Raw genomic sequence first — 15,110 nt, 5'->3', positions numbered from 1 at the left:
CTGTGAATCTAGGCTGGCTGCTGCTAATGCTGGGCCTGGGGCTCCCTGAAGCCAGCTGTTGCCTGTTTGAAAGGATTTAGGGAGTTGTACAGCATGAGCCAAGACCAGCCTTTCATATGGAAATGACTTGGGTGGGCCCCTAAATTGGGTGGGGCAGAGACTCTGGGGATCTCCAAGGCAGGTCAAACAGTATTAGCCAGGTTGATGGAGTCTTAAATATGGCACCAACTTGCTGTTTCTGCAGGGGGGAGGAGGGGTTTAGAAAAGGGACAATGGCCTCTGCCCGCCTTGATGCCAGACACTTCAGTCTCTGCCTGTACACCACTGGGGACTTTCAAGCTGCTACCCCAGTGCTGGAGCTCAGAGTGAGTGAGTCTGAGTAGGTGAATCTATGCGTGGGTTCTTTAAGAGGAACTGCTTGAGACTCCAGGAGTCTCTTCCACTGATTCAATCCCCTCTGATTTTGCAGCCAGAAGTTGTGGGGACTTATCTTCTTAACACTGGAACCATGGGCTGGAGGGTCTGGCATGGGGCTGGGACTTCTCACTCCCTAAATATTCCTCCCTAATTTTTCCCCACTATATGTGGATGAGGGACCAGTCGTTCCACATCTGCACCCTTCCTACCAGTCTGGATGGATGTGGTTTCATTAACTTGGTAGTTGTCAAACTTCAACTTGATTTCTGACATTTCTGAGTGATGATTGTTCTATATTTTAGTTATGATTTTGATGTGGCTGTGTGAGGAGGTGAGCCATGTCTGCCCACGCAGCCATTTTGACCAGAATTCCCCAACCTTAGATTTAATACCTGATCTAATCACAGTTACAGCCTCCCCCAGAAATGTAACTTGATTAATTAATCTGGAATTTTCTGGTCAAGCACCAGTAAAGTAACTGTCACATGGGCCTTCTCCATCCCCCACAGAAAGAAGAGGTAATCTAAATGAGGGTTAAAAACCCTTGCTGTTCCCTCCAAAAGATGCCCTGGTTTAAGAATAATGCTTTATTTTCTTTTGCTAATAGCTCGCTTGTCCTACCCTTCTTACTATAAAAGCCTTCTACTTTGTACAACCCCTTGGAGTACCCTTCTATTTGTTAGGTGGGATGTTGCCTGGTTCATGAGTCACTTAATAAAGCCAGTTAGATCCTCAAATTTACTCTGTTAAATTTTATTGTTGTTGTTTTTTAACAGGGAGAAAAAAGAAGCACATCCTTAGAACAGTCAGTTCAATAAGGAGAAGTTCATTCTTCACTTTCCTTACTTCATAGATAATAAAACAATACATTTTTTCATTGGAAGGTTTAAGGTCATTATTATTATGGAGCTGAAAATTACATGTGCTTTTGGAAACACACCTCAAGAAAATAAAGATCCAGAATAATAACATATCATAAAATGTCTGTGCAGACAAACAGTCCAGAGGTGTTTGGATACACTGCAGGATATATTTGAAGGCAAATTCTGCTCAGACAACCTTAAAATTGAAACATGACTTCATCATCATTTCTCCGCTGACAAAAACAGCCTGGATGATGCCAATATCACCTCCAAGATGACTTCATTGACTTGAGTACAAATGAAATGATGTGACATTAATTCAACTGGAAGAGTCCATGAGAATTCTGGTGTATCTTGATACAAATTCAGCCTCTTTCTGCAAAATAAGTTATAGGATCTCTAACTTTATCTGCTACCTCATAGCCTTGTAAGTTGGAGTTTTTAGAAAGTGTTAAAATTCTAATCAAGTTGGAGTCAACTGGATGTCAAAGATGAACTGCATATTCCTATGCCTAAAACTACCCCAAAAACTCAGCTTCTTATTCAATCCAAACTGCAAGAGCTTTCTTAATAAAATTCACTTCTGAATAAAACTAAAGTTCATGTTTATTTTAGTTAGCACATTTGAATTATTTCAATTTTTCAGCATTGCTATTAAATCTTGCACCCATTCTCATAAAATAAAATAAACAGGTACAATTTGTTGGAATTATCATTTCCATAACCTGTTCCTGTAAAATAATAAATTTCTAGTGTAACAAAAAAATAAGCTACATAAAAAATGTTTGGTGTATATGTGCATTTTGGGGGGAAGGGTAATTTATAGCTTTATTTAGATTTTCAAAGAGGTCTGTGTCCCCTGAAATGTTAACAAGCAGAAATGCTAAAAACTATTCTTCTGTACTATAGAACAGCCCTCTAAGGTACTACATAATTACCATGCTAAGTCATAGCTCATTTCGAACATGAATTTAATCTAATGTCACCTTGAAAACTAGCAGTTAAATTTTTAAATGTGATCTGATTTAAGCCCTAAAAAACCATCCAGGAAGTTCATATAAAATTAAAATTATATTTTCAAATTCAATGCATTAAAAGCCTATTTAAGAGATATGACGACTAAGTGTAATGCAGAATCCTGGACTGGATACTGGAACAGAAAGAGAACCTAAATGGAAAAACGAGTGAAATCTAAATAAAGCCTTGATTTTAATAAATGATAAATTGCCAATACTGGTTCCTCAGTTCTGACAAATATACATTGGTAATGTTAAGTGATAATAATGGGGGAAACCAGGTGAGGGGTATACAGGAACTCTCAATTATCTTTGCAGCTTGTTTTTAAGTCTAAAAATGTTCCAAATAAAATGTTGATTTAAAAAAAAGTCTCCTTGCCCTGGCTAATGTGGCTCAGTTTGTTGGAGCTTCATGCTATAACTGAAAGGTTGCAGTTCATTCCCAGCCAGGGCACACACCTAAATTGCAAGTTCAATCCCTAGTCCAGGCATGTAGAATGTCCTGTACAGGTATGTACAGGGGGCAACCAATGGATACTTCTTTCTTGCATTAATGTGTGTGTGTCTCTCTCACATCCTCTCTAAAAGCAATTTGAAAAAGAAAAGAAAAAGAAAAACATTGCCCTGACCAGTGTGGCTCAGTTGGTTGGGCGTCATCCCGCAAAGTGAAAGATCCATGGTTCATTTCCCAGCCAGGGCACATGCCTGGGTTGTGGGTTCAGTCCCCAGTCTGGGTGCATCCAATATTTCTCTCCTTCTCTTTCTCTCTCCCTGTCCCTCTCTCTAAAAATATATAAATTATATCTTTTAAAAGAAATGTCCTCGAGTAAGGATAAAAGAAATAAAAAGTCAACTCAATTTCTAACAAGGCTTAAGCATGCAACAAATATTTATGGAGTGCATAGGCACTATTGTGTGTGCTGGGTACATGAGCAGGTAAGATATTAAACAGTCACAAGAAGCAACACGAATTGTAACTGCAGTTTGTAGTAAAGGTTATAAAGAAAAAGTGCATGAGACGGGAGAGGTATAAAACTGGAAAGGTCTCTCTGAGGCAGTGGCATTTAATATGAGACCTGAGAGATGTCTTGGCACCAGCCAGGTAACACCAGGAAGAGGGAGGAGCTTGCTCACCAGCCCAGGGAAAGGAAGGGTGCCTGGAGCACAAGCCAGCCTGAGCAAAGCGTAAGGAGGGCATGGAGGTGTGGTGCCCCTGACGAATCCGACCATGTTAAGAGTTTGTAGGCTGGGTTTAAGATTTCATGGTTTTCTGAAGAGATACAAGAAGTCACTAAGTCTTTAACCAAGAGGAATGGCATGATTCAAAGAATGTTTTCAAAAGATCACAAAGGCAGATACATGGATGAGGACTAGAAAGGGCAAGACGAGAAGCTCCCCCTTCGGGTGCTTACAATTTTTATAAAAATAAAGGAAGAAATAACCAGTCAGAGAACTACAAATACAATATGATTTCACTCATATGTGGAATCTAATGAACAAACTGAACTAACAAGGAAAATGGGGACAGACTTATAGATAGAAAGCAGATGACAGGTAGTGGGGGGCGTGGTTAGGGAGTATAGAGATTTAGCAAAAAGCAAAAAGGACTCATGGACATGGACAACAGTGTGGTGATCGCAGGGGGGAGGAGGTATAAGGGGACTAAATGGTAATGGAAAAAATACAATAAAGATTAAATCAAAAAAGAAAAAGAGAAAAGGGTGATGTAAGAGTCTGTGATTAAAGCATGACCAATTCTACGAGGTGACTGACTGTCCAGGGATTTTTTAAAAAAAAAGGAAAAATTAAAAGTCTTCAACTTGTAATATATTTCATTCTAAAAAAGTCCTTGAAAGTAGATATGTGCATGGAGTCTTTAGAACCACCACCATAACCCCAGCAGGGAAGATGGTACTGCAAATGGCTAACTCATTTGATCTGCATTTTTCCTCTAGAATGCGTATAATTACATGTGGGAATGAACAAAAACACAAGGCACCAAAATCACATGACCTGAGGCTTAGCAAGATGTCAACAACAAAAATCTGTAGGCTCTAAGGATCCTTAGGAACCTTAACTTTCTCAAGGGATAAAGCATCCTTAGTATGTCTGGTTTTCTGAACCATTAAAACCATTATTGACACCTCACTAGTTGCCATCCTGGTGTTAGCCCAGGACAAAATATAGAAAATCCCAGATTATAGGATAGTGTAATTTTAATCCCTGTTTAAAATATAGGATATTAAATGTCATTCTCAATAGTCTGAAGAAACTGGTGTGTTGCTCTATCTGGCCTAGAAAAAGAAATATTTCTTCCAAACTTGATGTAACCAGTAGCACTTCCATAAAACTTAGTAAGCAGTCTACAGTATTGGCTGGGTAATTTTTAAACAGAACTCCCTAGAGATTTATACTCTAAACAGACACTTGGATTTTCTGTTTATAGGAATGCAGTGTCTATACCTTCATTGACTATTACTTGAATATATTCTAAGGGCTATCCAGACCAGAAGAAAGAAAAGATCAATCATTAATGAAGCCTACAATTTGATATGAAAAACTTTACACAAAACTCTGTGAACCAAATAGCTATTAAGTTGACCATCCTGTCCTGCCCATCACTTCTTTTTTCCATAAAATTCCTCTTCCTCCACAGTCGATAGGGTTACTGGAGAGATCCTGGGGCAGCCATGGCTGGGTAGCATGACCCTGCCCCAAACCACCACAGTCAATAAAAGGATCAAGAGTGTGCACATGACACCAACAGGGCCAGTTCCCATTCCCCAGGAATCTGGACTTAGAGGTAAAAGACTCTTGCTCAATCTGTCCGCTCTCTTGAGTAAAAAACATATAAGCACTGGAACTGCTGACAGAGGCTATGTGCAGCCACTTGGACAAGAAAGTAGAGAAAGCCAACCTGCAGCAAGAACAAGAATGGAGATGATGTGCCAGAAAAAGAGGTAAGGGGCAAAGAAAGAGGGCTTCACATCTTCACTGCAGCCCCCCAGCACCTATGCAAGCTTATCCTACTTTTTCTTTATCCCTGCCCTTAAAACCAATGGGAGACTGGAGTATCCCTTCAATGGCTTCGACTTTTGCTTAAGCTAGTTCAAGTGCAATCCTGTGACTAGAAATTAAGCAACCCCTCAGTAACACTCCAGGTTTCCCATTTTACTTAGTCTCAAATAAATGAGAACCAGCTTGCCTACATTTTTTTAGAAAAGATCTCTGAAAGGAGAATTTAATTCCAACCTCTCATAGTAGATAAATGCAAAAACATGAAAATGCTTATCCTAATACATTAAGTGGAAAAGAAGCAGGGGACAAAATTGTACACCTATCAGAATTATGACTACACTATAGTTTGTACTTGTGAATAAATCAAGTGCAACCCTATATGCATTTGGAAGATTGGAAGGAAATTAACCAAAATAGCAGTAGCTGTGTTGGGGTCATAAAATCATTTTCCTTTTTATCTATATTCCTCTGTATCTGTTAATTAAATACTTTATAACTTAAAAAATTATAACTTTTATACTTAATTAAGACTATGAAGAAATATGTAAAGGTGTTCATGACATAATAATGTATTTTTTAAAGTAGAACATAAAATACCCTGCTATGTTTGCTGCTAATAAATAGCCAAAAAGGGAACTTCCTCTTTAATACTCCACATATACAGGGAACAATACAGCCCTGGCTGGTGTGGCTCAGTGGGTTGGGTGCGGGCCTGTGGGCTGAAAGGTTCGATTCCCAGTCAGGGCTCATGCCTGTGTTGCAGGCCAGGACCCCGTTGGGGGTGTGCAAGAGGCAACTGATTGGTGTATCTCTCGCATATGATGTTTCTCTCCCTCTTTCTCTCTCCCTCCCTTCCCCTCTCTCTAAAAGTAAATAAATAAAATCATCAAAATAAAAAAGGCAATACAATTTCCAACAGAATGACCCCAAATTAATCCTTCCCTTCCTTTCCATCTGTTTGTCCTCCCAATCCTATTTAACCCTACCTAGTCCCCTCTTCTCACTCTCCCCAATTCCCCTCCCTTCTCCACCCCATATTCCCCTCTGCTTTTTGATGTCTGGGTGTCAATATCTCCAGACAGACAGACCTGTCTGTCATCCCTAGGTCCTAGATTTGTCTCCTTTGGATCAGCCCTGTGGAAATAACCTCATCACATGGTCTCCAGCCCACTGTAAACTATCCCTAGGGCCCATCCAGGTACGCCTGCTCCTTTCAGTTGCAGCACCTGGAAAGCCAGACCAGAAAGGAGTAAGGAGTGGAAAGCAATATCCCAGCATCCAAAAGTAAAAGCCATTGTGAACTTGAATAATTTGTAAATTTTCTTTAACATTGCTGTAACACAATTTTCAGTAACACTTCAAAGAACAACATTGAATATGAAAAGTGAGCAAGGCTCTTTGAAATTATGAAGCTGATTCTATTGGTTTCCTCCATAGTCATAATAGCTTCCATATATTAAACTGGGCATCACGCCAAACATTCTATATACATTATCTTACATAATCCTCCCAATGACCCCTGAAGCAACTATTATTATGCCCATTTTCCAAGAACAAAATTGTTGATCTGAGAGGTCAAGTTATGCGATTTAAAAGGCTAGCAAGTAGCAGAGCAGGGTCTTGTGGACTTTGCATTAGACCTCATGGCCTCAAGCAAGTCTTATATAGACTTTCTAAAGAAAATATATCTGAACTTAATGTTAAACCCACCTGTTATCTAGTAGTGGAAGTAATATTTTATAATACAAGTATCCAGTTTATATGTAAATTTACATTTTAAATTAAAAATATACATCAAAATTAACATTGTAGAAACTACCACATTATCCAACATCACTAACGTGTGCAATGGTATTCAGGATCAACATAGGTCTTATATGTCATAGTTAAAAACTTTGTCATAAAAACTTCTCAATACTACATACCAATGGTAATTATAACTGTAAAATACTACCTATCATATAAAAAGAAGCATAAAATAACAGGTGATAACTTTGTTATTATCAGGATGTAAACAGAGTATGAACTGAGAGAAATGGTTGGTGCTTTTCAACAGTAAGAGACAGTTTAATAATTTACTCCAGTTAGAGTGCTTGAGGGTTATATTAATATTGAACCATGAAGACCAGTAGTAGCTACTTTGGTGGGGGACACATTTTATTTCTTATAGTTCTAGTAACTTTATAACTACTCTGTATTTTTAAAAATTGCCTTCCCCCTCATTTAAGCACAGAAAACATTATGAAGGAAATAGGAAAGACACAAATGCAGAAGTTATAACCGCAAAGGTAAAGAGATCATAAAATACCATTTGATTTATTCTCATTCTTTGAATAAGCACATCTATTTGATTCATTCATAGCTAGCAAATTTTTTAATATTTCCCTCCAACACTACTATGGTATACTCTTTTTTTCTGCATGAAAATAATTACCTCTCTAATTTCTTCAAAGGCAACTGTAATCATTCATCCACTAGTACAATAAATTTTACTGAGCTCTCAGAATGTCACTTTGTGTAAGAGGGAAATAAGTACAGATAAGTCCTTGCCCTCCCCAGCTCTGTGGGTGAGATAGGCTGGTGTAAACAGCCCAAAATAGGGGCCAAATGCTGGCGCAGGGGTGGGAACACAGTATTGCAGAAGCACAGAGGGAAGATTAGCCCAGCCTGAAGCAATCGGGAAGCTTTACAGAGGGCAGCATATATAAATTCAGCCTTTAATGATAAATAGGTTTCCAGAGTGTGATGAAGGAAACAGGAGAGGAAGCCATTCCTGGCCATAGTGCACACAGGCGCTGAGTTCCAATAATGGTATGAAAATAGTGAGCTGCTTAATGAGACTATGACCAGAGTTTGGGGAGGCCATGTGGGATGTGAAATTAAAAAGAAAAATTAGACTAAAAATCCAACAACTTAACTTGATTAAGGTGCTTAAATATATGGAAGACTATGCATACATTAAGTTATTACAAATATATATACCAATGAGAGAAATGTTCAGTATGAATTTTTATTTCAGTAAAAAAAAAATGCTTTTTATGCATTTGCATGTATCTAATATTAGCCAAAATGTTAACATGAGTCACCTCTGGGTGGAGAAATTATGTGTAATTTTGTTTTAATCTCTGTTTGCTTCTCTGCCTTCCAGATTTTCTGTATTAAGTATGCATTGCTTTGGCAATTAGTGGGGAAATGTGTACTAAAATAGAACAATGTAAGATAGGCTCAGGTTGTGGCATGTTAAGGAATTTGGACTTTATTCCGCAGAAAATGAAGATTTATTTCAGGCAATTGATCAGGGGAATGAGGTGAGCAGATTTGCATTTTAGGGAATTAAATGTTATTAAGGTATGCTTACTGGATCAGAAGGATTTGAGGCAGGGCCAAAGATGTGATGGATAGAACCAAGGCAGTCAAAATAGGGACAGAAAGCACATATTTGCGGTAGGACAGTTAACTGAAAATGGGGTGTGGGGAAAGAGCAGAGTTTGAAGATAACTCCAGGTTTCTGGGCGATTGCTCAGATATAGATAGTAGAAGCTTAATAATAATAATAGTAGCAATAATGAGGCACATTTATGGACAGGATGATGAATTTAGTTTTTCATATGACATATCTGGAGAACATCCAGGTAGAAATTCTAGTAGGAAGTTTGATATTTGGGTCCAGGTTCAGAAAGCATGGACCTAGAAATACAGCCATGTGCAAGGTGGAAAAGCCATGGGATTGAATGAGCTGACACTGGCAAAGTGAAGAGTGAGAAGAGATGGCTGACCCTGGGCCCTTGGGAAATGCTAAGTCATAGCAGCAGTTGAAGTCAGAGAGCCAGAGGAGATAGAAGTTAGCAGAGTTCTTTTTGGACACAGGATGTTCAGAAATAGGATCGGGGCAAGGGGGAAAAGTTTTACCATAACTATTCAACTACCAATAGACAATAACCACAGAACCTGGTCCCTTATGGAGTATAGGAAAAACACAAGGCCGGCATAGAACAAAGAGAGGCAACTGGCCACTGTCTGAGACAGAAGATGGAGTGAGCAGAGGTGCTGTACTACTGGAGTTTACTGAGTGAGATTCTTCTGCGCAGAGGGAGATGTTTTAAAGGCTGTCAAAGCTGACTTTCAGTTTTGTTCTGAGAGTGACTCCTACCTTCTTTTTTTACAAACAAGGAAACTGATGTGTACAGACAGAAGTGTCCCAGGTCTCAGAGTCAGTTGCTGGCAGGTTTAAAAGTAGACATCAATTTCCAAACCACTATGGTTTAGTTCACTATACATTAACATACTGCCTCCTACACAAACACAAAAAGAAGGCTTGCCCCAAAATATCAATAATGGAATACAATAAAACAAAATGAATTTATTCTTTGACTTGAGTTTTAGAAATGGCTTCTTATGATATATAACACTCTTACGTTTTGACCACCACCCCTTGTCTCTCAGCTAACTGCCACATGCCTTTGATCCCATGGAGATTTCCAATCCATTGATCCCACCACTTTTCACTCTCCCCCCATCCAGCATCTTAATGTCCTCTCTCCTTTACTTACCAGCTTTAAATTCTATGATCAATCATTACAGTAATAACTTTATTGCATACATTCACAACTCCTTTCACCCTATTATTTTATTATACTCATTGGATATTTTGCAACTCTAGTTAAATCTTTCTCTTCACTTGCTCCATGCTTCCACTATGTGAATGAATACAATAACCAAGTGGTTGGCCTCACGTTAAATTTGTGACCAGAAACTTTAAGTGGGCCCTTTAAGGAGGCCAGACAAGTTTACTCTACTTCTCCATTTCATGCATTCTCTGTATTTAACTATTCACACCATTTTTTTCTCCTCCTACCCCTACCACCTCCTACCAAATCCCCACTCAGTGGATGACTTTACTTCCTATTTGGAGAAAACTGAAGCAACCAGAAGAAAGCTCAACAGACTCCCACCATCTCAGTTATCCATGTTCCAAGAGCTGCGCCCACACACTCTGCCCTATATCTATGCTCTTATCTAAAGTAAAGCAATGTCCCTTCCTTATGCACTAAATTTGATACCCTCCCTCTCCAACTCACTAATTTTTCTTTCTCTACTGAGTCATTCTCATGTGCATGCAAACGTGCTGTTATTTCCCCCATCTTAAAAAAAAAAGACTTTCTTAACACCATTATCCCCATTTCTTCTCTTCCCCTTTGCATAAAAATCCTTGAAGAGCTGTCTATGCTCACATTTTCCAATCTCTTCCTCTAATTCTCCCTAAACACATTCTAATCCATCTTATGCTACTGTACCTGCTCTTTTTAAGGTCACTAGTAACACTCTGTTGCCAAACTCATGGTCAGTTATCAGTCTTCATTTTACTTGACCTTTCAGCAGCAATGGATGCAGCTAATCCCTTCTCTCTGAAACTCTTCACTGGCTTCCAGGGTACCACAGGTTCTGGTTTTTCTCCTACCTTCTTGGGAGCTCCTTCTTGGTGTCTTTTAATGGCTCCTCCTCTTCTCCCCAGTCTCTCAATGTCTGAGTACACCACAGTTTAGTTCTTGCTCCTCTTCTCTTCTCTATGTACATTCATTCCTTGCAGATCTCATCAGTCTTTAGCTTTAGATAACATCCAAATGCTGGAAAAACCCAACTTTATCTCTCCAATCAGACATCTCCAGGCTTATTCAACATCTCCAATTACATTCAATCTTTCTGAAAAGTTATTCTTCTTCCATAACCCCCTAAACCTCTCTACCTTGAAGACGTCCACACTTCAGCCACTGGCAGTTCAACCTTGGTCCAGTCAGAAAAGATGAGATTACTTCTTACTCCTCTCTCTCTTGGAAATACCATATCCGATCCATCAGGACACTCTATTGGCTCTAATTTCGAATACATACCAGAATCTGACCACATCACATCTACTGCTGCTACTCTGACTCAAACCACCATCATCTTTCACCCAGGTAATTACAATAACATACTTACTAGTCTTTCTGCTTCCACCTCCACCCCAGTAAAGCAGTCATATCGATCCTTTTGAAAGGTAAATCAAGTCACATCACTCTTCTCTCAAAATCCTGCAAAGACTCCCCATTTCACAGTAGAAGCCAAAGGACTTACAATGGCCTCTAAGACCCCACCTCATTTGACCCCGGTATCCACGGTGACCTCATCTCCAACCACTCTCCCGATTGTTCAACTCATTCCATCTGTGCAGGCCTCCTTGCTCTTTCTCTAGCAGGCCAGGTATGCTCTACCTTGGAGCTTTGCACCAGCTATTCTCTCTGCCTGAAATCTCCTCTTCCCAATGCCCACTCAGCTAACTCCCTCACATCTTCCAGTCTTAGCTCAGTTGAGACCTCCTTAGTGAGGCCCTATCTTACCACCTTATTTAAAACTTTCACAATTGCTGTCTTCCTCAGAATTTTTAAACCCTTTTTACAATGTTGTGATTTTTTAAAGCAGCAATTACCTTGAAATATATCCCATAATCTATTTATTATTTGTCTGTCTCCTCCCACTAGAACTTAACCTCTAACAAAGAAAATACTTTTGTCCATTTTGCTCATTGATGTATTCCTGGCACATAGGAAGTGCTCAGTGAACACCTGTTGAATGACTAGATCTATTTCTCCTAGCAGAACATAAGTAGCTCCAGGCTAGACAAACGCTTTAATCATCTCTGTACTATATATATGTATCTGAATAAAATATATATGTATTTTATATAAGCCTGGCTACGAGAATTTGTTCCGGGCAAGGTACTCATCTTCCTGATTGGCAGGGGTGGCAGCAGAATGCCCTGATACAAGGCTTAACATTGATGCATATTCTCAGGTAAGTTCACGCCTACCTCTAAAAAGGTAAACAACATAGGTGTCAAGAGATCATCCCATCCTTAAGGCCTCATATGTGACCAGCCAGAAAAATGGGAGAGTCGCCTTGCTTCTACATATATACTCCTCACCGCAGCGTTTTCATAAATATATCCCTACAGACTTCCCCCAAGCTGTTGTTCATTCCTGATAACAGCTAAATCAATTGACCATATTGTACTGGTTTGCTTCAATGTGTTTGTTTACTAGTTGAAGCCTGAATTAAGGGCAGGATTATTTCATGGCGTTTGGCTGCCTGGCCCTCTTCCAGCTCCCTCCTCTCCTAGCCTTTCCCTGTGCGAAGTGGCAAATCTGTCTCTACCTCTGCAAGCACAAGAACCTGGAAAGTTATTTACTCACATAATTCTCTGTCCTTGTGAGTTTCTCTGCCTTCACTGTTTGAACTCTCTTGCCTGAAGTTAGGTAAGTGTCTGTCACAGATAACTATGCCAAATGCATCTATGTTCTTTTTAGCTTTGGTTACTGTCTTGGCCAATGTGTGTCCCTCTTTTTGTCTTGTTACTCTATGGCAAATGAAATACGTGCACCTATTTGAGCAAGTACAAAAAGATAATATGAACATGTCTTTATTTAGAATGCCACTTCTTTTGGGTATTCTTTTTGGTTTGTTCTTTATTTAACCAAAGTTCCATTGTTATAAAAATTATAACAATATTCTATTCCAAGTCTTGTAATTTCACAGACAGCTTCTACTTTCTCTAAGCAACCAAAATCCATGGTTCCTAATTAAAATATTTACAGAATCTCCACATGGTATGCTAGTGCCTTCACCTAACCTTCTAGGACTAAAAAAGAAACCCTATGCCAATAGGAAAAACAGGAGTTTTTGAGTCTAGATTACAAAAACTTCAAACTGCATTCCACAGCATGCTATTTTCTTTCCAGAAATTTCTAACACTATATAATTACTTTTGTATGGAAAATGAATAATGTAAGCCTCTAAGGCTAAAAGCAGCTAGACAGAAACCATCCAAATCACATAGGCCTTCCCTGAAGCCAAATGAAATATTAAAATAGAAAATATCTGTGTAATAGAAAATATCTTTACACAGATATTTTTTATGTAAATATCATGGAAGAAAGGGCTTGGGTTATTATTCAATAGAGATGGAGCGTCGTAGGGGAGAAAGCTACGTGAAAAACAAAGTGTTTTCTGGTCACGTGTCAGGGTTGGTGTGCTTCAGAGAAACTGTAATGTTGATTGAACCCCAAAATATCACAGAAAAAAAATACCAATCAGAAATACTTCTAGGATCTTCCAAGCCTTCTGGTTAAAAATAACAGCAAAAACATCATTTAAGCTCTATCCATTGCGACAAAAATGTATTGATAGAGAAAAAGTGAAACCCCACCTGCATGGGAATTAAGCCGCAGCTTACTCCCCCTGTAGAGAAAGAAAAACGAGCTCCACTTCGGTTGGTTGGCAGAACTAACCCCAGTAAATATAGACAGTGGGTTTGTGTGACGGGGAAGGGGACCAGGGTAGAGCGCACCTCATAGCTCTTCCCTCAGAACCTGCTCCGGAACCGTGAAAGCATCCGCGCCGCAGGACCTCGCTTAGCCAGAAGAAAGATGGTACCGAACAGAACGGCCCGCTGGGACTCGGAAGAAGCCGCGACGTGCGGCAGGCAGTGCAGGCTGGTGGCCCTGTCGCGCCTCCACCACCATCCCTCCTCCCCGCCGTCGTGTGTTTGAATTTCTGGCTCCAAGCTCCGAGGACTCGAAACTCGGAGACGTGAGCAGGTTCTTTCTCTGCCCATGAGAGAGAACCTCCCAAAGACGTTCTAACAGGAGTAATTCCCGCGCTGGCAACGTCTCCGCAGCCCGGAAAAAGCAGGCTAACCCAGCCGGCGCCGGGACCCAAGTCTGGACCGCCCGCGCCCGGCTGGCCCCACCCCCGAACCCATCCAGCCTACGTGCCCAGCGCCCCGCCCGCAGCCTGGCACCCAGTAGGGGCTTTCGGGGAGTGCAACCCCAAGCGTTGACTATCCGCTAAGTAAACAGCCATGTTAGCCTCCTCGGGTCGTAAATAAGCCAGGAGTGAGCGGGCCGACGGTCGTCTAGAGCGCTCACCCGGTCCCCTCTGCGCCTTTGCCCCGAAGGCTGCGATTGTTTCCAAACTCCTAGGAGGAAACCCCAGGGCCCCATTTCTCTTCAATGGTTCAGCACCGAGGACAGCGCACACACTTTTTACCCAGTGGCCGCACGGCCGGGAGGGTGGCATTGGCAGCGCAGGCAAGGCTGCAGGTGTCCGGACCGCGCTTAACCCTCCGTCATCCCACCCCTCTCTGGCGCCTCGAGCAGGGCAGCCCACGGCGTCTTACTTTTCTGGCTGGAGTAACCCGGGTAATAGCCATAGTAGCCTGTGATTCGCAAGATCCGGTCCTCGATGGTGGCCACCCCGTTGGGGGCCGCCTTGACATCCATAGAGAGCGCCGGGCGGCGGCCCCGGGCGCGGCGGGGCGGAGAGTGCAGCGCGGGGCCCGGGAGCTGGTGCAGGTGCCACCGCCGCCTCCGGTGTCGATGCTGCAGCTCGTGCTCCCGCGCCCGGGCTCTGACTCCACCGCCCGGCGCAGCACCGGCTCCGCATCACAGCGGCGGCGGCGGCGGCGGCGGCGGAGCGGCCCCCACTCGGGCCGGCCTCTCCGTCAGCCTGGCAGCTCTCCCGCCCGGCGCGCTGCTGCCCGAACAGCGCCCCCTCACCTCCGACGCCCACCGCAGCCGGGGCGGGTGTGGGCGCCCCACCTGGCCGCAGACTCTCATCATTAACCCTTTTGCGCCCCTTCCCCGGAGAGTAGTTATCCCCCAACCCACCTGACCGAAGGGATGGTTGACCAGGGGTGTGGGAGAGGAGAAGGTGAGACGGTGGCAGGGCCTCAGGGAGGAGGGAAGGGGTCGGTGGCGGGAGA

The 15,110-nt window shown here is 41.7% G+C and overlaps 1 protein-coding gene across 1 annotated transcript in view; it reads right to left on the bottom strand.

Moving 5' to 3' along the window:
- The window catches only part of SLC35F4 (solute carrier family 35 member F4), a 151,087-nt gene extending 136,449 nt beyond the window's left edge, over positions 1 to 14,638 (bottom strand). The window contains exon 1 of the mRNA XM_054567508.1: positions 14,526 to 14,638. Within this exon, the coding sequence (XP_054423483.1) occupies positions 14,526 to 14,628 (103 nt within the window). The 5' untranslated portion in view covers positions 14,629 to 14,638. The remainder of the gene's footprint in view (positions 1 to 14,525) is intronic.
- Positions 14,639 to 15,110: the final 472 nt, after the last annotated feature.

Source organism: Pteronotus mesoamericanus, unplaced genomic scaffold, assembly GCF_021234165.1.
Source record: "Pteronotus mesoamericanus isolate MK-2021 breed Mesoamerican mustached bat unplaced genomic scaffold, CSHL_Meso_final contig_182, whole genome shotgun sequence".
Taxonomy (NCBI): domain Eukaryota; kingdom Metazoa; phylum Chordata; class Mammalia; order Chiroptera; family Mormoopidae; genus Pteronotus; species Pteronotus mesoamericanus.
The sequence above is the reverse complement of the archived record's forward strand: the minus strand, read 5'-3'. Positions and strand labels throughout refer to the sequence as shown.